Below are 21,956 nucleotides of genomic sequence, written 5' to 3'. Positions count from 1 at the left end.
ATTCAATAAAGGTAAAAAATGACAACCTGACAGACATTATTTAGGTTCATCGCATCTTTTGATACAATGCCAGTGAATGGACTGAGACTGACATTCTGCCTTGACATTCAGCTTTTGTATTCCATGAAAGTCATACAGGTTCGAAACAATGAGTGTGAAAATAAATATGACAAAGCTTTCATTTTTAGATAAAATATTCCTTTAACGTGCACTCGACTAGAGGAAGTGTTTTAGCGCGAGCTGTCACATCTGTTCTGGCAATATGTCACGAGACTGTCATCAGCCGGTGTGGTTTCTAATCCACCTCAGAATATCATTTATCAGGACTAAGCTACAAGAGTAATAATAAAGTAAGTAATACCATCGACGTTGTCATAGAATTGTTTATGAGACGCTCATGTCCTGCGATCTAAGTGGTGTGACAACAGCGAATGCAGCACTTTATACTTACCTTCACTTATCCGCTATGGATGATCATGACGGCCACTGAACCTGTTCAGCGAGAGGACAAGTATCGTCTCGTCTCGTCTCGTCTCGCCTCGTCTTGTCTAGGTAAAGTTAAACCGGCTCTCACTGCCAGTTTCTACGCTCATCCGGAGTTCCGTGTCCAACAACATGCAACCGGAGAGCCAGACCTTTATTATCACTCTGCCAGATCACATTCAATGATCTACTGACCCCTGTCGGTACGGAGCAGATGCAACCCGACACGACAGAACAATGAATTTGTTGTTTAAAAAACTAACAAAAAAAATTCCTTTGTTATAAAAGAATAATACAGAATCGTATATGTAAGTCATAGCGAATATCTGGACTCAAACCCAAAGTGTTGTGTCCCATAACTTAAAAAAAGAAAAAGAAAACAGAAAGTATGTTTTTATATTTTATTATTATGAGCTTACCATGAAAATTAACTAGTTAATGCATGTGCATTAATGCATGGGGATACCCTATAGCCCCCGTTAAAATGGTAGGACTATTTTTTGCCTGTCAAAAATGCATCTCATTGTTGTAAAATCATTTTGAACAAATATAAATCACCAGAAATATAATATTCATTTTGTGTATAACCCGTTTTTTTTTTAAGTTATATTGCTCAAAATTGTAAACCCTGTTACTGATGGAATATTTTTCTCTAATGTATAATAAACAAGTCTAGACGTAGTTTGGGTTATTATGAAAGTCTACAAGAGCCTACTTGACAGTAACTGTGATTTAAGGTGATTTCCACACAACAAAAGATAGGTGATGGGGATGTTGAAAGTAAAATTGTATTAAACCGCTGTCAGGTTAGTATATGAAATGAATGAGCCATAGTATATGAATGAATTTAAAAATACACCAACTGGCTAAACTCCACAATTAGAATAAAGAAAGGGGAGTGATATTTAAAAGTGGAAAGCGGGAGGGGTGACACTTACAAAAAACTAAGTTATACAATCGTTGGTCAGCAACGGATAAGAAAAAAAAGACTGATAATTGTTCTGAATAGAAGCAGTTCAGATGGGGCTGCTGTCATCTCGGCTTTGTTGCTTTGTCCAATAAATTCTTATTTTGACTCCTGGAACGCTGCCTCCCGATCATTTTTATTTTTGCAAGACACAGAAGACTTTTCTCTACCACATTACTCGTAAGATAAATAAATAAATAATAAAATATAATCATAATAAAAAGAACAAATATATGTATTATTACTTCAATATATTATAATTAACTAACAAACATTTGGCCTCAAACTTTCTAGCTCCTACTAAATTCACTCATTCTGGGTAAAAGAAAATTATGTTTTAGAGGATTTACTAAAATCAAAATCGCACATGCTGTTTTCATTTTGATGACCATTTTATAAGTAGTAGCCTAGTAGCAGTAGTAGCCTAGTAGATCGATAGATAGATAGAAGCCATCTAAAATCACAAATTCACAGAAAATCACTACATTGCTCATTTTTGAGAATTTGCTTGAGGAATTTAGTCTATTTCAAGCCATTCTTTTGAATAAAAAGCACCTCCTTCTGTAGTAATCCACCTGTATTTATGGGGCAAAAATACAGGTGGGGGGTGTCAACGTGTTGTGTGAGAGTAAGCGTTGCAGAAGGAGTCCCTCTCTTCAGTCCCACCTGGAGCAGGAGGCCCTTCACCGTCACATGACTGCACGTGTGCGTACGCGCCGTGGATGCCAGTGAACATGGCGGATGAGAACGCAGAAGCGGAGCTCGACTTGAGGGGCCGACAGAGCCTGCTGCTCGACGAGGACACATTTTTCGCCATGGAGGGTATGCAAGCCACCTTTCAGCAACTCGAAGCCGCGCTTCGGCAGGAAGACGTTTCTGAAGAATCGTCCACGGAGTATTGCAATAACTTCTGCGAGGTACGCGCCGCCGAAAACGCAGCATGCATGCGAATTGTTTATATGCAACGTTTCAGAGCTGTGTTGGCTCGCGTTAGCTGACCAAGATGCAAGTTGTGGATGTTATCTCAACGTGTGGGCCGTTTAGTGAGCCATTCAAACGCAAAACAATCACTAGCGATTTGTGTTGGCATGCACGCCCGATAACCAGCAAATTTTGAGACGTTGCAAGATTTAAGTTGGCAATTTCAAGTAGCAAGCTGGTTGTGGTAGCTAGCTGATACTGTATAGCGTGTTGCACGGCTTCCCGTTGCCCTCAGTTTATGCGGCGGATATAAGCTTGAGTTTAAAATTGGGTATCTGTGGTCTGTAAAATCACATATTCGTGATTCGGCTCAGACGGCCTGTTTGGAACGGTATTTCCATGCATTATTGAAACGGGTATATCTTGTACGGGGTCCAGCGCGTTAGTGGGGTGGGGCTCGGTTGCGTTTATCTCATGCGTGTACTTGGTCTCCACTAACTTTGATGCCACTCTGTCACGTGTCACTTCTAATCAATCTTGGGAGTGTTTGCGTGCTTGAGTCCAAACTCAGACCCATTTTAAGAGACCAGTTCTCTTTGCATTCACACTCAGATCTATTTTACAGTTATGATTGGGTTTAATTTCCATTCACACCATGTTGTTTTTGTGGAACCAGCCCACCTTGAGTATAATTATTATATAGTATTGATGATGATTAGGGCTGTTTTTAATGTTAGAGTAATTGTACTTCCTGTCAAAGTTAACAGCCAGTGAACAGTACTTGTTTGTGTTCAGTAACATTTTTGGCCCCACTAAAACATTATTGGTTTAATTCAGCTACACATAATACATATATTTAGAGACCAATTTTAGCCCTATTATGTTCATCTTTTTACTACAAAAGAGATTTTTACTCTATCGTTCCAAAATTTGGGGTAAGCAATAATTTTTAATTTTGAAAGAAATTAGTACTTTTATTCAGCAAGGCACATTAAATTGATCAAAAGTTACAGTAAAGACATTTACACTGTTACAGAAGATTTCTATTTCAAATAAATTCTATTCTTAGATTTATCAAAGAATCCTGAAAAACACAAAAATGGTAAGCAGCACAACTGTTTTCAACGCTGATGGTAAATGTTTCTGTGTGCCAAATCAGCATATTAGAAGGATTTCTGAAGGATCTTGTGGCGCTGAAGACTGCAGTAATGGCTGCTGAAAATTCAGATTTGCCATCACGGGAATAAATTACTTAAAATTTTAAAATATTAGAATAGTAAATTGCAGAATTGTTTGATATAATGCTTAAGTGAAACAAGAGAGTGCGCTGTGTTCCAATTTGTGTTATAAACAAACCATACAACCACCGAACTGGCCTCTGTTTGATTCATTTTAAAGTGGTCCTTGAAAGTTTGGAATATTTGCGTGTATATCACAATTCAATGTGAACTGCTTTCAGACTCCTGAAACTAACTTTGTTTAGCACAAACAATCAGGTCTCTGATCCCAATATAAATTCTAAAAGGAAATGTCAACTTTTTCAGTAAGTTTAAGTGTGGGGCCTCTTTTCATTTTGTATTTTTATTAAGGACATTTTTTCCCCAATGTAACTTTGTTAAAATGATTATGCATTGTACATCCCATCATTGTTAAAGATTAATAACTGTTATTTGTGATGACGTCAATTATACAAAGACAATTTTTATGTCTCCATAATAGGGCTGCACAATTAATCGAATGTGATTGTCATGCACATTTTGTTAGTAATGCCGGTTCTGTAATCAGCAGGAAATCATCATCACGTGCTTTCAGATGGAGCAGAATTTAATTACTACTCATAGCCGTAGTTCATTGACAAGTTACGCAAATCGCAGACGATTTTATTGCGCAATAATGAAATCGAAGAAATCGTTTGCGATAATGACAGCTGTTAGCATAGCTTCTCAGTGAACTACGGCTCTGTGAAGTAAATGTTGCTCCATCTGAAAGCATGTGAAAATACCACATTTAATAACATATTTTTACTCCAAACTCACTTCATAACGTCAGTCGAGTGTTTGAAATAAATCCTTCTGTGAGATGATGTAGCTTCTTACACCGAATAAGTCATGCAACATATTTCATAGTATTTAAGCAGTGATAAAGGCATTGCATTATAAATATACTTTATTTTAATGAAAATTATAATAACTCAGATAAACCGTATATTGCCGTAGTTGTGTGTTTATTAGTCACGTTGAATCAATGAAAGCAGTTGAATCTTCTGTTTATTCAGCTGCAGCGATAAAACCCATTTCCTGGGTTTCTTCAGCGAGGCGTATTTGGAGTTTCAGCGTGAGAGCGGCCTCTGGCCTTTGGATGGAGATTTACTGCTGATCACAGAACCGTGCTTCACTGAAAGATACGCATGACAATCGCAGCTTCTGTCGAATCGCGATCTCAATTCTATTCCATAACACCATAATGCTTGTCTTTCAGTGTTGGTGCTGCACTTGTAATTTGGTCGTAACAAGCACATTCCAATGGGACAACAGTATCCCATTGGGAACCTAAAGGCCCCATTTAGGTTTACCAGACAACATTTAAAACCTCAGCTCTGCCTCTTTTTCCTGAGCATCGATGTTGCTGTGGCAACCACTCCAGCCAATATCAATCCTGACAGATGTCATATGCCACACACTACCTGTCTGCCTTAGAAGATATTTGATCATTTACTAAAAATGTTATTAATAAACTGGTTTTCACTTTTCATGTGTGCATCGTGGGTTCTTCTTTCTGAATGAAATCTTAACCCATGGACAGATGTTTGTGAAGCGGGAAGGAGTTCTAAGTTTTCACCAGAACAGCCATGTTTTGGTTGAAAACAAGTTGGGACAAGTTTGCTGCTTGCCATAAACCTCGAACTGCTACTGGTATCTCTTTGATTTGTGGCTAAAATACACTATATGACCTGTGGAAAAGGCTTGTTTTAATGCAGGCTGATGGTTAACAAGTACATTAGTTTGAACCCAATGAGGTCAATAGTACAGTCTTGTGAAACTGCAGATTGCAATGTCCTACGTTGTGCTTTTATTTTTTAGACTATATCTTGACAATAAATATTCTTTACTCAAGATAGTGAAAGTCTCAGAAGGAAGCACCCAGCTGCTCTGGGGTGAATCTGGTTAACAGGGCTATACCCAGTTACCCAGAGGAAGCTCTCCTAATCTTAGTTTTATAGGTTAAATATGGCATGACATTTCCTCTTTCTTTTGCTATAATAAGATATCAGCTGGGATTTAACATCCTCGAGGCTTGAGGTTTGCGAACGGGGAGTTTGCATGTTTATATGAGGTTATCTGGAGTTGCTTTGTGCTGTAGTTACATCTGCTTCCATCCCTAAGGTCCAATCAGTGCGCCTCAGCACAGATGGAGTTCTGTGGAAGTGATGTATCAGGGGTTTCTCCTCACATCCTCCCTTGTGTGGACTTGTAGGTTTGCGGTAGAGACAGCATGCTAACCATAGACTGTATAAAAACATGGACGTAGTGTGTCTGTGACGTCACCCATAGAGTTCCAAAGATAGTTTTTGAAGCTCAAAGTGGGTGGAGCCGGCCGTCGCCATCTTGGCAGCACGTCACTCCCAGATAATCAAAAATGGGCAAAGAGGCGGGAGCTGGTTGTTGAAACCACGCCCACCTAGCTCGATGGTGGTGACGGCAGCGGCAATCCACCTGTCACTCAAGTGGGGACTCCCTTAATTATGCGAAACTTTAAGGCTTAATATAATTTAAACGGATGAGTTATAAAAAAATTCAGCCCCCTCACAGTTGTCATGAAGGGCAAAATGATCTATATAGACCAAAATCATTTTTTGAACCAGGCTGTAAACATGTTTTTTTCTGCTGTAAAGTTAGGCATTTTAACATGGGGAGTCTATGGGATTGACTCCCTTTTGCAGCCAGCCTCTAGCGGCCAGTTGACGAATTAAGTCACTTCCTTGTTGGCTTCACCGCTCGATGCTAACGTGTTAGAGCCCGACTCTGTGCAGAAGTCAGGCCTCATCCACCTTTGTCTTGTTTATTGAGCATAATACACTACCGCTCAGAAGTTTAGGGTTGGGAAGATTTTTTAAATGTTTTTGAACAAAGTCTCTTATGCTCACCAAAGCTGCATTTATTTGATCAAAATGCAGTAAAACAATAATGTTGTGAATATTAATACAATTTAAAATAACTGTAAAAATGTAACTTTCGTCCTGTGATGGCAAAGCTGAACTCCAGTCTTCAGAGTCACATGATCCTTCAGAAATCATTCTAATATTCTGATTTGGTGGTTAAGAATTTCTTATCAATATTGTAAACAGTTGTTCTGCTTAATATTTTTGTGGAAACTCTGATACATTTTCACTGTTCTATGATGAATAGAAAGTTTTGTAACATCTTGTGTTAATCTTTTGTAACTTTTTTTTTTTAACTTTTACATTTGAAAAATTAAATGCGTCCTTTTGAATAAAAGCTTTATTTTTTTTTTTCCAAAAAAAGAAAATCATACTGACCCTAAACTTTTGAACGGTAGTGTTCATCTGCACAGAATTTGTAAAATGGTTAGGGTATACACCCTTTTTTTGTTGTTAGTGTATTTTAATACATGTCAGACCTCTGAAGAGCAGTACATTGCACTTGACTCAAATAAAAGCACAGGAGATCATATCTGTGTGGTGTTAAAATAGCTTAATGATTTTTTTATGATCTTGTTCATTTCACTTATTCTTGTAGGCTCTAATGCATTATGCTGGAAGCAGGAATTCAGTGGAACACGGATTGCCTCTTTTGGAGGTCTACTGTCTGTCAATCAACTGTTTTGCTGCTGCCAGGCCACATCTCACAGGCGACTCCCCAAATGTTGCCCTTGTGCTCAAAAGACTTGCATTGTAAGTGCTATTTTTAGGATGCTAATATATAAAGGTATAAAATTTATATACATAATTTGTCTGCCAATATTTAATTATATTCACAAACATTTAGAACCAGTTAAAATTCTGTCCAGAATGAATTTTTTATTTAAATTTTTTCTAAATGTGATCATCTGCAGGAGTTGCCTTGAATTGTTGTTATCAGTGCCTCAAAATGAAATCCCTTTGGAAGCATGGCTGCAGTTCCATGGTTCAGTTCAGGTAAGATCAGATTATTTGGTTTTATTGTGCCAAGATGAATTTATAGATCAAAAGTTACATTTTTACTGAACAAAAGAGGTAAAACGAAATTTTCTGGATCCTAAAAGATAGACATTCTAATTGTGGAGATTAGGGGAATCTTTTTTAGAGGTCAAACCATAATTGCCAGGCCCCCTATTGTCGCAGATGATAGACAGTTTGTACTGGTGTTGGAGGACATTAGACAGGCTTGTACTCTTGGTGTATTAAACAGAAAGAGGGACATGCTATAGAAACAGAAAGAGGGAAATAGCGATTCCCAATGTGAAATTCAAGTTACAATCATCAAATACTGAAACAAGTAAAACTAGTAGCATCAGTGTCTGTTTGGTGGACACTAGCTGGAAGCAGTATGTAGATTTATATTTAATAATTTTTTGCTTTTTCTTTTCATGGTGTGGTTTGACTTTTTGTACAGGCGGCCCATGAGGCCATGCTGCAATATGGCAGTACAGATTTGCATGCCCTGCTAAACATCACAGGTGAAGGTGGAGCTTGGAATAATCCTGTCCTGGTCGCACTTCTTACCGGCCAGTCAACAGACCCAGATGAAGGTGAGTAACAGCACATTAATATTGCTCATTATGCCCACAATAAGTGTAAACAAACTCAGCATGTCACTGCTTTCATATAGAGAGTGATTTAACCTTTTGTTGTTGGTTTAATCAACTATGTGGACAGGCTGACATTTTATTTTAATATAAAATTTATGTGATATCTAAAGTCAGACCTATCTGCTGTTAGACACAGTCAGCTGTTTACTTATCATTGTCTTCCTCTGGAACAGTGAATGCCTATCTTGCTTTGGAGGGAGAAGGTTTCATGGAAATGCGGATCAAACACCTGGAGAAAGTAGGGGAGGTAGAGAAAGCGCTGATCCTCAACAAAGCCTGTGCTAACTGTAGCCTCCTGCCTAACCAGTCTACTTTTCGCCAAACGTTTGTCTCCCAACTGTGCCAGCTGCTGCCTAGTGAGGAAGCAATTTTAGAGGTAAAGTTCCCAGTTTTCTTTAATGATTGACTTATAATCACACATGATATGTTTTTGTTAATACACTAAATTATTTTACTATATCTCCCTTGCTCTATAAGATTTCTAGAATAGATGCAAAAGATGTCCTGGACATTATTTGCAACATGGATGCTGAGGGGGAAGAGAGCACAGCCTTCATTCTGTGCACCACATATTTTACACAGCAGCTACAGCAGGACAACTTGGACTGTTCCTGGTGAGGACCTGTTATAATCAAAATACACTGGACTTTCTTTATACTTGTATTTAGCTTTGTTCACTTGTGAATGGATCACTGGAGATAATGCTAATACCATGTGTAAATGAGATCTAGATTTCCATGCGAACGCCATCTCTAATGAAGTTTCTTCTTCCCTGTGGTGTTTGTCAGGGAGTTAACCCTCCTTTGGAGCAAACTGCAGAGGAGAATTGATGTGTCCCTTGAATCATTTATTGAACGGTGCCTCCAGTTTGGAGCCATTGCCAGGACTATCTACCATCTCCTTTTCCTCATTCGTGTAATTCAGACAGAGGTGAATAGACCCGTTTCCTCCCTTGTTATGTGGTTATTTCTTTTAATGTATGCTAAGCTGTTCCTGACTTTTTGTCTATTGTATTTTGTCAGGCAATGCAGCTTGGCCTAGCAGTTTCAGTTGAATTGTGCGTGAAGGCTCTTCGGCTTCCAAATCAAGATGTAGACTCTAAAACAATGGTCTGCAAAGCTGTTGCCTGGCTCCTCCCTGATGATCTGGAGGTTATACGGGCTTGTCAGCTCACAGAATTCCTCTTATGTCCTGTTCAGGAAGCCTTTGATGTACTTGAGGGGCTCTACACACGTCCTGATCAAAAATATGACGAGGAAAATGCCATTATCCCAAATTCCCTGCGTTGCGAGCTGCTACTTTCTCTGAAAGCACATTGGCCCTTTGACCCTGAATTCTGGGACTGGAAGACATTGAAGCGCTCCTGCATTCAGTTACTGGGACTGGAACCTGAGGAAGAAGTAGAGGATGAAGCAGTACCTGAGGAGCTGTGTAATGTTGGAGGAGTTTTGAATGAAGAGGCTGTGAAGGAGGAAGAAGGTGATTCTGAGATTAATGTATTTAGCAGCACTGAGCAAGAGCAGACAGTGGAAAGAACAGAAAACGAAAAGGGGCAAAAAGACTCGGAAGATGTCTCTAAGAGATCTGACAAGCATGAGAAGAATACATTTGTCTGTCAGATATGCCAGAAAGAAGTGGTTGAGACACGAATCTGTCAGCATGCCAGAAAACACATGGAAGATGATGTGTGGACATGCCCTGTGTGTCTACAAAAGTTTAAAAGTAAAAAGGAGTTTGAGCCACACTGCAAAAAACACATTCAGATTCCTGCAGAGGGGCACTGGAAAAAGAAAAAAGTGAAGAAGAAGGTGGACCCAAAACAATATTTCAAGGAGGATAGTTTTGATGAGTTAGAGCCTGGTCAAATTCCTTTGGACCCTTCTCTTGCCATGTACTATCAGTCCACCCATGACCCTGTTGTATTAGAACATATATTAGAGAAAGCTGCCAGTGTGCCTGATAAGGAAGTAGAAATTGACTATATTACATTTGACTACATTAAAACACACTATAAGTTACAGAATCGTGATGTTTACCAGTGTCCAGCCAGTAACTGCTCAAGGAATTTTAAACTTTTCAAATATTTGGGTGTGCACATCAAAAATGAACATGATAGTGAAGATCCCAGCCTGAAACATTATTTGGAAATGAAAGACCATCGGGAGAAGTGCACTTTCTGCCGGAAGACCTTCATGACTGCCTATCACCATCGCCAGCACCGCTGGGTCCATTATGGAGATCATCCTTACATGTGTGTGGTCATAGGTTGTGGTGCCCGTTTTGACACCACCAATGAACTTATATCACATAAGCATAGTCATGGGTTCCGTTTGTCCTATGGCTGTGAGCTGAAAGGCTGCAGTTTCTCCTATTGTGACCTTGGGCAGCTCTACCACCATGAGGCGCAGCACTTCCGCGATGCTGCTTACACTTGCACCAGCCCAGGGTGCAAGAACTTTTTCTACTCTCGCAAAGAATTTCTTCAGCACTTGGCAACCCATGGCATCACCTTTACAGAGAAAGACTTTGAGACACAGAGAAAAACTAAAAGAAAACTCTTGCTCCCAGTTATGGAAAGCTCTGGGTCAAAAGTCGAAGTAGAGAATGGCATCACAAAAGGTTCAAGTTCTTCACAGCTCTTGGCCAACAGTGAATCTAAGGTCTCGTTGACATGTGTTGCTGTCTGCTTTGATGGTAGAAAATTTACGTGTGGCTTAAAAAGTTGTGGAAGGACATTTACTACCACAAGAGAACTTCAGAAGCACTTGAGAATTGCTCATCCAGACGAATTAATTGAGGAGGATCAATTATGCAAGAAGAAAGTACAAGCAAAGCATTCTAAGACTCAAGCCAAAGAATTGCAAAAAAGTGGTCAGGATAACACTGTAAGAAGGTCATCTATAGAGGAATCTAATCACGAAAAGACTCCCTCACCGGCTCCCGAGTCCATAGATTGTGACGCAACACTTTCAAACGTGGAACTTGGTGTAGCACTAACTGAGATCATGCTTGGATTGAATCAACTAAGCCTTGATACTCCCAGCACCAGATATGCTATGCGTAATTCACAGAGCACTTGTACACCCACCTTGAAAGCAAGGTCACCTACCAAAGCAGCGAACAACATAAATGAGGTGAGAACTCAAGTATCAAATAGTGATTCAAAGAAGCTGCCAAGCAAGCCGGAATCGCCACAGACACGTGACAGCATTAAAGACTCTGAGAAGGAGCAACTTCAAAGCGAGCTCTCAACCAAGCCTTACACCTGCGAAGCCAAAAGCTGCCACTACCAGAGCATTACTAGTTGTGCTTTAATGCAGCACTACATTAAAATTCATGGTTACTCTGAGGAGAAGGTTGAACAGATGGAGGTGTTTCAGTCTCGAACATTCAAGCCTGACGGCACTGAGAATTCTGTCTTGGAGGACAATCAACCACATAGCGAGTTCCTTGTGCAGGCCACAACAAAACCTTACACCTGTGAAGCTAAATGTTGCCGCTACCAGAGTGTTACTAGTCGTGCTTTAATGCAGCACTACATTAAGATTCATGCTTACTCTGAGAAAGAGGTGAAAGAGATGGAGGTGTTTCAGTCTCAAACATTCAAGCCTTTCAAGTGTCATCTTTGCTTCAAGAGCTACAGAAACAAAAAAGGATTGAGGATCCACTATATACAAATGCATCACATAAATAAAGCTGTTGTTGAGCAGATGAGCTGCTTTTTTAAAAGGAGGCTAGTTGATAAAGCATCCGTGGTGTCATCATCTAAGGTGAGGAACAGGAAGAAGTCTTTGAAGATGGATGATGTTAAAACCCAAAGACAAGAAAAACACCTGTGGCAACAGAAATGCCAAAAACAAGATAATCGGTTATGGAAGAGCAAACTTAATAGGAAAAATGGACAAGCTAAAGCCGAAGAGAAAAGCCAAGTCCCTTCTGAAACGGATGCTGATGTAAACCACTCAAATGTTGATGTTAGGGGAAGTCGCCGCTTGGTTGCAAAAGGGAATCTGAGCTACATCCTCACTAAATACAATAAACCCTTTCACTGCGTTCATAAAAACTGCAATGCTGCCTTCAATAATCAGAATGCCCTTGTTGGCCACCTTCAGTTGGTGCATCACTATAACCGCTCACAGTTGTGCTTCCCATGTGAGCACAAAGGATGCGATAAGCAGTTTAACAACTTGTCTAGTCTTACTAAACACTACCGTAGAGAGCACAACTTTAACAAAAAGAAAATTACATCAAAAATGCTCCACAAGTCTAAGAACATTACAAAAAGACAGACGGCTTCATCAGAGGAGCCCATACCAAGGTTCAAATGTACCTATGCTAACTGCAATGAATCCTACCATCTCAACAGCAGCCTCTTGCGTCACACAAGTCAGTTTCACCAGAACCAGACTCCTCTTATTCAAGCTGCTACATCTGCAAATGAGTTGAAATCAAGCTATAAAAAGCATGTTTTCTATAGGCACTGTGATCCTTCTGATTCCCTTGTGGTGCGTCTCCAGAGTACACCTAAAAAAGATGAGTCAAACAGTGGATGCCAAACGAAGTTAATCATCTCACCTTCTTCCCAGTCGTCGAAAGATTCCCAAAAGTTGCCTCTCAAGCAACCTTTGAGATGCTGCCTCAAAGATCAGGAAATTTCTCAGTCTGATGAGAACTTTGAGTCAATTGAAGAAACTGCAGAGGAGGAACTGGACGAAGTACCTAAGACACCAAAAATCAAACTAAAAAAAGGATTTGACCTGATTGTCTTCCGAACACATGAGGAGGCTTTGCAGATGTGTCAGGACCGCTGCCTTCCTGTGGCATTCCCTTGCATGGTACAGAATTGTGACTCCGTAGTCATGAGCATGTATAGTTTGAATCGACATTATATTAGGGTTCACAAATTTCAACACAAACAGTTGACTGACAATAAGGACAAATTATGTTACACTGCTGAAAAGTTAGAGGAGATAATACAAAAGAAATCTGCCATGTCTGCTATACCGGATTTAACCAGAATTCCAAATGGCGTCCTCAAAATGGAGTATCAGTCCGAGCCTGCGACCCCAGGTGGGCCACCACTGCCAATGAGCCTCCATTCGATCAAAACTGAATCAAAGGGGCAGGAAGTGATCGAGTTTTCAGGGGAGCCACTCCCCGACAGAAGTTTGCTTATTGCTGCTGAGGATTTGCTCTATGGCTCCCCAAAGTCAAGTGGGCACCCTGAAGAGCCTGTTTCTGAGGAGAGTCCAAGGCACAAAGACAGGTCGGAGTCGGAGTTAACAGCACCTCCCCTTATACGCCCTCCACCGCTTGACCTCTCTCCACCCTCTACCCTCAGAATAGCTGTTGATGAAAGTTCATTTGAACCCTCTGGTAAAGACAGTAAATCTATTAACATTCCTTCTACTGTTTCCATATCAGTTCCCACCCCAACTCGGCAGCCCCTCAGACGGAAGAATGAACTCTCTGAACCACCACCTCCAGTCCCTCTTTCACCCATCCCAAAGGACCCTATAACGCACAGTCTAGCCCCACAAGCTATTGACATTGGAAATTACAAACCTATGGGCTTTGAATCATCATTCTTGAAGTTCATTAAAGAGAAAGAGGAGGAGATCAAATTTGAAAAGCAGTGGACTGCAGTGGTTACTAATCCTTGTCTCAAACCTGATCCACCTCGCCGCCGCGATTGTTTCAGACGGAACTGCTCTGTTAAGGAGAATACTCAGAGAGGAGCCCCAATCTCTCGAAGCCGCAAGTTTCGCTCATCCCCTCTGAGGCACTTGATCTCTAAAGGAGAGTGTACCTCTATCCAGAATCTCCATCTGATTTTGGAGAGAGCTTTAGGGGGCTGTGGGGACCAAGCTATAAAACAACTTCAGTTCTTGAAGCCTGTGGTGGTTCTAGAGAGGTCAAAGTCCTTTGCCTCCATTCTCGATCTCTTACCCTCTGAAACTAAAGCATAAGCTTCTGTTGGGCGCCAAGGCAGTTAAAACTGTTGCCCACTTTTTTATTTGAGAGACTTTCATAGTATTTTTTATATCATTGATACAGTTTTGATTCTTTGCTGCCAGGGTTAGGTACCTTGAGTAAGTTGTGAATGTTTATATCTGTAAATATGGTCAAATAAAAAAGAACAACAAATGACTTTGAAAATGCATATTCTGTTAACTGTTTTGTATACACATCTGACCAATCACTGTAAATGACTCCAAAGGATCCACGTTACATTGAATTGGTTTTATAAACACTAAGAAAACATATGCAGAATTAGAATTGCAAATAAATTTATTCAAGTTACAAATTAAACCGGGACATCATTGGTTGCTTATGAGTCTTACAAAAATGTTTGGTAATCTTTGAACAGGAGACCGGCCTACATGTTAATATTCATCCTCAAATGGCAAGCCCAAAAACACTAACTATGCAGTATATGGTTTTATTCTCCCATCGTACCGTGCAACTCCCTGTGGGAAAACAAAAGTCAATGTCATTTAAAGCAAATTCTCGATTATGCTTGGATTTGGGCCTTTTTGCTTCAAAGTAAGAAAAGCAAATCTGAAATACTTACCCAGTCTTCCAATGTCTTACCATCTGTACTGTTGTCCCAGAAACACGAGCTGGCAGTCTGCAAACCTGCCCCATTTTTTTGTAGTATGATACATGTCACTTGATGAACAAACAGAAGAGAATGAATTTGGGGGAACATTACAGGTACCATACCTTTACATTTGTATTATTGTAGTTTAAATGGCCTGTTATCATACCCATGTACTTGAAAGGCTTTCCTAATTTAGTTAGCTGTCTTAGACTTGACTCTACAATGCTTGACATCCGCTGTTTGATTGTCGGTAAGAGCTGTTTCCAATGGTGCTTTTTAACAGTCTGTTGTCAAAAGACCCCCATAATACTAGTGATTATTGCAAAGTATATTATATTATTATTATTATTATATTGTAAGTTTTTACTCATACGAAGTAACTGAATTGATAGTTGAAGATTGACTTCATATCTACACAGTAAGGTCATGTAGTAGATTCTTACTTTGATTACTGTGGTAATCTCGTCCACGACAAATGTACTCTGTGAATAAAAATATAAGATTGCAGTATGAATGAAAAAAGGAGTATTTCTACTACATGCATTTAGAAGTAGAACTCACAACTCCACTACCTAGTTATTATTATATTTTTTGTGTCAATTACCTCCTCAGCAGACTGATCCTCGTCCATTGCTCGACTTTATCCAGAGTGTTTTGTAGCTTCTATGGAGACAGACCAGGGTCACTCCCTGGATAGTAATCACGGCCACAGACTCGCTGGTCTTCATTGTTTTGCCTGTTTTTGTCCAGTATGTAAAAAATATAGTCGGGAAATACATTTTTTTTATCTACATGAAGAGTTGCCTTTTACCTTTATTTTCACCTGACCTTTTCCCTTTCGTCAGCTCTCTCCTTGATGTAAGCTTGTACTCAAAACAAGTTGCATAAACTAAGGTATTGTGCTTTTTATAACGAATCACAATAAAATATTCTATTTATAGGTTATATTTACCTTTTAGTTTTTTCTTTAACTATCGCGTCTCATTTTAAGATATTGAAAAATAAAAAAGTTTGTTCGTATGACTGTAAACCAGACTGTATGAAACCCATGTGCATAAAGGTGCCCATAGTTAAAGAAACACGTCTCTCGTACGTTTATATTACGAAAGTGTCTAATGTAATTTTTATGATAACTTAATTATTTATTTGGTGTATTTAGCCCTGAATTTTGTCCGTATCAATTTTACTGTAGTGGAATATTTTATCCAAACATAATGTTTGATTAATCTGTATCTGTTTGTATAATTAAAACAGGAACCCGTTTCGTTGTGCTGTTGTGTCCGATCGAACACAGTTTCTAGTTACACCCTATTTCCCATGAATGGGAAAGGAAGTGATAAGAGCATGAGTTATCGTTGTTTGTGCTCCCTGCATGTAGTTTTTCAATATATGGACTTAACACATACACATTCTTGTAAGTTTCAAGTCTCGTATTGGGTCGCAATAAGTACGACGATTATCTGTTGTCTTGAATGACTATCAGACAGCGGAATTACTGGAAATCCCGGAGCTTATTAAAGGGTCCAACAAATAACGGTAATTAACTGCCAAGCCGTAATAATGCTGCAGGAAATTCTCGCATCACCAGTTGAAGACAAAATCTTTTACGCTGTCCTGGTTTTCTCATGGACGGTGTATACTTGGGAGGCCTACCTCGCATGTAGACAGGTGAGTATATGCTTATTGCTTATCTTGGTTGTGTTTTCTGAAAACATTAAAAGGCAGACACTTTATGCCTTTATGATGTTCTATTCTAATTTGTAGACTTTGTTCAAATCCAAATTAATCTCATCTTAGAGCTTTGTGCAAATGCATTGTGATGTACTGAAATGATGAACTACTCTGGACCCTGTATAAACCAACACACGTTTTGCCTTTCACAGAGGAAGATCTACAGGACTACAATGCATGTGCCCACTGAGCTGGGCAAGATAATGGATTCAGAGACCTTTGAAAAGTCTCGTCTCTATCAGTTGGACAAGAGCAACTTTGGCTTCTGGTCTGGACTCTACTCTGAGGCAGAGGGCACGGTGAGCTTCATTTCAGTTTCAAAGTTTTAAATTAAAACAGCCTTGTAAATAGTAACGTGATTTGTTTATTTAATTATGTATTTTTTAATTGATAATTTCTCTCTTTTTTATTTTGATTGATAGTTATTGTTTTCTAACCAAGTATAAGGCAGATAACGTAACATCTGTAGGTTTCAGTTGCAAGTTTCTCATGAGTCCTCTGGGAGGGAAAAAATGCACCTTATGGTTTCATTCTAATTAAGCCTGCAACTCTTTTCTTTTTCCTTTTTAATGAACTTCATTCAAGATTCTTTTTTTTCCCACTTGCATTTGGGTCTTTCTCTTTGAGCATGTTTAAATTATTTCTGTTTTCTAGCTGATTTTGCTCCTGGGAGGAATCCCATTCCTCTGGAAAGTGTCAGGGATTCTCACAGCTCGTTTTGGTTTTGGTCCAGAGTACGAGGTAGGTATATTCTCTGGAACCTTTTTTTGTTGTTGTGGAAAATAGTTTTTTTTTTTTTTTTTGACACTATTTGTAGAATTTGTTCTCATTTATGTGTGAATTTTGGCCAGCAAAATTGATCCTGATTTTGATCTTTGATCCTTTTGTTCTCAAATGTCAGTATGCTTTTACTCATGTTTATATGGTGAACTTCAGCTGAATTAGACTCTGTGAAACTGAAGGCTGGAATACACTACACAGATTTGTGAACAAATTTTAAGATATTAGGCATGATATGCTTTTCGATTTTGTAAATGGTGACAGAAAAATCTGGGCATCACACACATTAAACAACTGAGAGTCACACACTACCAGACTTTTAAGTTGTTCTGAACACAACAGACTCCTGCAGAAACATGTGACATGTTGCTAGCAGATGCATAGCAAAAAAATAAACAATATGTGTTCTAATTTAAAACTGGCTCAAAATATCAAACATGTATGATATTCTCCAACTGGATGGAATCATAGTTTGGAACTAAAAAAAAGTTTGTGCCCATCGTACAATACAGTTTTCTGTCTGGCCAAAATCTGATTTTCGGTAGATGGCTTCTCCAGACTGCAGAAATCTCCATAAAAGTTGTGTAATGTGTGTTTGGAAGCAGTAGATATTGTCCTGTTATCACATGACCTCATCATGGAGCTTGTTAATGGTGTCCTGTTAACATCTTGAAAAGTTGGTTGTTTTCATTTTTAAGGATATTTAATGTGAAAATGTCTTGCTTTTGGCAGTCCAAACTAATTATTAGTAAAAAATAAAAAAGAAATTGTTCACTGTGCATACTATATACTACATAATTAAAAGGAATTGTGTACTACTATGCTATTCTGAACACATCCAAAAGGCACTGCATTATTTAAAATTGTCTTCTTTCTTTCAGATCTCACAATCTTTGGTGTTCCTGATGTTGGCAACTCTTTTCAGTGCTTTTACTGGCCTTCCCTGGAGCCTCTACAACACATTTGTTATTGAGGAGAAGCATGGATTCAACCAGCAGGTAGATAAAGTCTTGCTCATGAGTCATATCTATCTCTCTGTCATAGCAGGAATAAAGCTAACTAAATAAAATATACTGAAATGTCTCTTCTGTCCCTTCTTTATAGACAGTGGGTTTCTTCCTGAAAGACGCTCTCAAGAAGTTTGCTGTGACTCAGTGTATTTTGTTGCCAGTGACATCATTGCTCCTCTACATCATCAAGATCGGTGGTGATTACTTCTTCATCTATGCCTGGCTCTTCACACTCATCGTCTCATTGGTCAGTTTTCCTGGCTTTTGATGAATGTGTTGTCTATGAGAAAAAGAAAAAGTGCATTTGATCTGTCCCCTCCCATTTTGCTCTACAGATTCTGGTGACTATCTACGCAGACTACATCGCCCCACTGTTTGATAAATTCACTCCACTGCCAGATGGAGAGCTGAAGAGTGAGATTGAGAGCATGGCAAAGTCCATCTGCTTCCCCCTCACCAAGATCTATGTAGTGGAAGGTACAGCAAGCCGTAATCATCTTTGCCTTTTTATTACTTTCTATAGAACTCTAATCGTACATGAATATAATCTCCCTTCCCCTAATATATGTGTGCTTTATTTTCTAGGTTCAAAGAGATCTTCCCACAGTAATGCCTACTTCTATGGTTTCTTCAAAAACAAGCGCATTGTGCTATTTGACACGCTTTTGGAGGATTACTCCCCTTTAAATACACCCGGAGAGAAAGAGCCAGGAACGGGAGAGGAGAACGAAGCGGCGGGCAATGAGAGCAAGACCAAACCAAAGGTCAGAGGGTCAGAGCCAGATCAGTAACAAATTAGATTAAAGGCAATTATGGTTGTTTTTTTTAAGTTTTTTTTTTTTTTACATTTTTGTCTGTATTCAGAACAAGAAACAGGGCTGCAGTAACTCTGAGGTTCTGGCAGTTCTTGGACATGAACTGGGACATTGGAAACTAGGCCATACAGTCAAGAACATTGTCATTAGCCAGGTGAGTTGCTTGCTGTGTGGCTGTGCTTTACAGCTTCAACTCCAGTGTTATAGATTCCTAAAGTTACATTTGGTATTTTTTTCCTTCCTATTTCTTCCTATTTTTCTCCCCTTCCTATCAGTTGTTTTTGTCACTGCACATTTCTGCAATGTTGTTTAACCCAGTTGTGAAAGTAGAATCTTATTAGGTTGAACAGTAGCTGATGAAAACATAAGACACCATAAGCAAACAATTTTAAGAGCGTATGAACAGAGGATCATAATTTGAGGATGTTAATGACTCCCTGTTTCTTTACAGATGAACTCCTTCCTGTGCTTTTTCCTTTTTGCTGTCCTGATTGGACGAAAAGAGCTCTTCATGGCATTTGGTTTTCATGACACCCAACCAACTCTTATCGGGCTAATGATCATCTTTCAGTTTATCTTCTCACCTTACAATGAGGTAACACTTGCATTTCTCTCCTTCTTTCTCTCTGAAAAATACATGGGGATTTGTTTGCCAACCATGCACATTCTGTGTAAATATTTTTGCTTAGAAATATATGTAGGACATTACAGTACATTTGTGAAAGACATGGTCATTTTCTGGGTAATCAAGTTGTGTATACAAGGTGTCCTATAGCCATACTAGACTGACTCTAGGGAATTAGCATTTATTAAAAGACAAAGAGCCACCAAAATGCCAATACCGTAGCACTAACTTTTCTGTAAAATGTGTTTTTGGCCTGCCCGATTTTTATTGTTATGAGACAACGATTTTTAGAACTTATTTTATAAGATGGACCCAGAAAAAAAATATTTTCACAGTATTTCTCACAAGTGCATTTTAAACAATAATTAAAAAAAGTTGTATATATAAAAATTAGTCCCCCCCCCCAGTTTAATTTGATAAAATATTTGTACTTATTGTATTATTTGTTCAATTTGCCATTTAATAGAGCCTGGGAAGCAGATATGGCAATACATTTGCAGAAATCTAAATACAACCATTTTCTGGGTATTCAGATTTATCTGATCCAATTCACCTTTTTCCCACTTCAGTTGCTGTCGTTCTGTTTGACGGTGTTGAGCCGAAGGTTTGAGTTTCAGGCAGATGCATTCGCGCGCAGTATGGGCCGATCGTCTGAGCTGTACTCTGCTCTCATCAAGCTCAATAAGGACAACCTAGGCTTCCCTGTAGCAGACTGGCTCTTTTCTATGTGGCATTACTCCCATCCTCCCCTGCTAGAGCGGCTCAGAGCCCTCACTGGACCCAAGCAAGACTGACGGCTTTGCAAGGGGGCGCCACATTCACCACTCGCTCCTCCGAGAAAGGGTCTCCGCTGGCCTCTATTGACCCTCTGATATTGATGCCTATTTCTCTCTCCTTCCCCCTCTTTTATTTCCATTCCTCTTCTTAAGAGTTTGACTTTTGCCATTTGTTTATCGCCCTGGAAAGAAGTCTAAAATGTTTTTAGATGGCTTCAGACAACTCCGTGTACAAGTTTTTTTTTTTTTTTTTTTAGTCTGTGCTTTCAGTATGCCTTTTGCAGCTGTTCTTCATATGATTTTGATTGTTTTAATTCGTTTATACATTTTAACTGTGAATTGCCCCCTCCTGTTCTTTAGATCCATGTATTTCAACTTTAATTTAGTGTCATCCACTTGAGCCGTGAGAGAGAGGAGGTTAAAACATCTCAGAGGGGCTCTCAGCAACGTATGAAAGCAAAAGATTCTTACATTTAATACTGAGTCGCAGCTGGTGTATTTTAAATAATGTCTGTCTGTTGAAACCGGAATGACGGTTGTCTGCAGTGTAGTCAGATTAAATGAAATTGATCAGATCACAGATGTTGTGTACTACCCAATGAGACTGGTATTCTGAACTTGTATGGCTCAGTTAGGCCAATTAAAATGTTGATTCCAATTTTAGTTCTTTCAACCTTTTGAAATAATTTTGTTCTTTGTTTTACCAATTAAATGGGTTTGGATGTTTGTGTAAATATATAAATTTTTGTGAAATATGAGCAACATGCAAGGGCAAGGTTGACTTTAAAAATATTTAATGAGTGGTTAGAAATGTTGTTTTATTTAGTTAATTTTCTATCTGTGCCTGAGTGTGCAAGATGTTGCTATGAGAATATGTATAGAAACATTATGGGGTCACATTTCCCCCCCATTTCCTCAGAGAATTTAAACCCTTGATAATATCAGATTTCTGCTGGTGCATTCTGCATTTATGAGGATTCTTGTGAGTTTTCACATTAAGAATGTTAAATTTGGCATGCAATCTTGTCAAAGTGTTGAACATGAGTCCATGGAATGCCCACCTGTTGAAAACAAGCCCTAAACCATAACCAATTCTTAGAGAGAGTTATATGGCTGTATTTTCACATTTGTTCCACAAGGAATATGTCTTGTGACATCTGGAATGTTTGGACTGGAAAGATGAACTTTTGCATCACTATGAATAAAACCGATCACAACAGCTTTGGTGTATGCTTGTTTAATGCTTCCATTTAACTTTTTCTTTTTTTTTAATTTGCAGGCTCTTTAATTGCTGTGTTCACATCCTTTAGGGGTACAAAAAGATCGAGGAGAAAAACATTTGTACATTTACATTGCAAAAATTAAGTTTTGATTTACATTTTGTTTGTAGTATTTTCAACAAATATATATTTGCTCTGTTAATTTGCATAGACGGA

The 21,956-nt window shown here is 39.0% G+C and overlaps 4 protein-coding genes across 5 annotated transcripts in view; 2 read left to right on the top strand and 2 right to left on the bottom strand.

The window, feature by feature from the left end:
- LOC107583266 (aftiphilin-like) overlaps positions 1-646 on the bottom strand; it is an 11,964-nt gene extending 11,318 nt beyond the window's left edge. The window contains exon 1 of the mRNA XM_016269429.1: positions 452-646. The gene's annotated coding sequence lies outside the window, so the exon portion shown is untranslated. The remainder of the gene's footprint in view (positions 1-451) is intronic.
- Positions 647-2,078: 1,432 nt separating this feature from the next.
- On the top strand, positions 2,079-14,393 carry LOC107583247 (zinc finger protein Rlf-like). The gene is made up of 8 exons (XM_016269396.1): positions 2,079-2,367; positions 7,129-7,283; positions 7,445-7,526; positions 7,984-8,119; positions 8,353-8,555; positions 8,657-8,793; positions 8,968-9,109; positions 9,202-14,393. The coding sequence occupies exons 1-8, from the start codon at positions 2,173-2,175 to the stop codon at positions 14,146-14,148; spliced, it is 5,997 nt and encodes a 1,998-aa protein (XP_016124882.1). The 5' UTR covers positions 2,079-2,172; the 3' UTR covers positions 14,149-14,393.
- Positions 14,394-14,491: 98 nt separating this feature from the next.
- On the bottom strand, positions 14,492-15,500 carry LOC107583256 (dynein light chain Tctex-type 1-like). Of its 2 annotated transcripts, none has more exons than XM_016269409.1 (5): positions 15,388-15,500; positions 15,227-15,265; positions 14,950-15,067; positions 14,774-14,851; positions 14,492-14,649 (listed from the first exon to the last, which is right to left on the bottom strand). In XM_016269409.1, the coding sequence occupies exons 1-5, from the start codon at positions 15,412-15,414 to the stop codon at positions 14,579-14,581; spliced, it is 333 nt and encodes a 110-aa protein (XP_016124895.1). In that variant the 5' UTR covers positions 15,415-15,500; the 3' UTR covers positions 14,492-14,578. The 2 variants fall into 2 exon arrangements, with proteins under 2 accessions (XP_016124895.1, XP_016124902.1); XM_016269416.1 differs by having other exon boundaries at positions 14,578-14,649; positions 14,754-14,851.
- A 533-nt stretch (positions 15,501-16,033) lies between these two features.
- LOC107583239 (CAAX prenyl protease 1 homolog) lies at positions 16,034-21,739 on the top strand. The gene is made up of 10 exons (XM_016269385.1): positions 16,034-16,451; positions 16,667-16,813; positions 17,169-17,255; positions 18,176-18,292; positions 18,399-18,551; positions 18,640-18,781; positions 18,890-19,068; positions 19,169-19,273; positions 19,571-19,714; positions 20,314-21,739. The coding sequence occupies exons 1-10, from the start codon at positions 16,344-16,346 to the stop codon at positions 20,536-20,538; spliced, it is 1,407 nt and encodes a 468-aa protein (XP_016124871.1). The 5' UTR covers positions 16,034-16,343; the 3' UTR covers positions 20,539-21,739.
- Positions 21,740-21,956: the final 217 nt, after the last annotated feature.

This window comes from Sinocyclocheilus grahami, unplaced genomic scaffold (genome assembly GCF_001515645.1).
Source record: "Sinocyclocheilus grahami isolate Dianchi unplaced genomic scaffold, SAMN03320097.WGS_v1.1 scaffold4.1, whole genome shotgun sequence".
Lineage (NCBI taxonomy): Eukaryota > Metazoa > Chordata > Actinopteri > Cypriniformes > Cyprinidae > Sinocyclocheilus > Sinocyclocheilus grahami.
Note: the sequence above shows the minus strand (reverse complement) of the source record. Positions and strands in the feature narration are given on the sequence as shown.

Coding starts and splice junctions, on each gene's coding strand:
- LOC107583239 (XM_016269385.1), top strand. CDS start 16,344: ATGCTGCAGGAAATTCTCGCATCACCAGTTGAAGACAAAATCTTTTAC. Junction 16,452..16,666: donor CCTACCTCGCATGTAGACAG/GTGAGTATATGC, acceptor TGCCTTTCACAG/AGGAAGATCTACAGGACTAC. Junction 19,069..19,168: donor AGAGCAAGACCAAACCAAAG/GTCAGAGGGTCA, acceptor GTCTGTATTCAG/AACAAGAAACAGGGCTGCAG.
- LOC107583256 (XM_016269409.1), bottom strand. CDS start 15,414: ATGGACGAGGATCAGTCTGCTGAGGAG. Junction 15,266..15,387: donor AGGATCAGTCTGCTGAGGAG/GTAATTGACACA, acceptor TTTTATTCACAG/AGTACATTTGTCGTGGACGA. Junction 14,650..14,773: donor CTGGGACAACAGTACAGATG/GTAAGACATTGG, acceptor GTTTTCCCACAG/GGAGTTGCACGGTACGATGG.
- LOC107583247 (XM_016269396.1), top strand. CDS start 2,173: ATGCCAGTGAACATGGCGGATGAGAACGCAGAAGCGGAGCTCGACTTG. Junction 2,368..7,128: donor ATTGCAATAACTTCTGCGAG/GTACGCGCCGCC, acceptor TTATTCTTGTAG/GCTCTAATGCATTATGCTGG. Junction 8,556..8,656: donor GTGAGGAAGCAATTTTAGAG/GTAAAGTTCCCA, acceptor TTGCTCTATAAG/ATTTCTAGAATAGATGCAAA.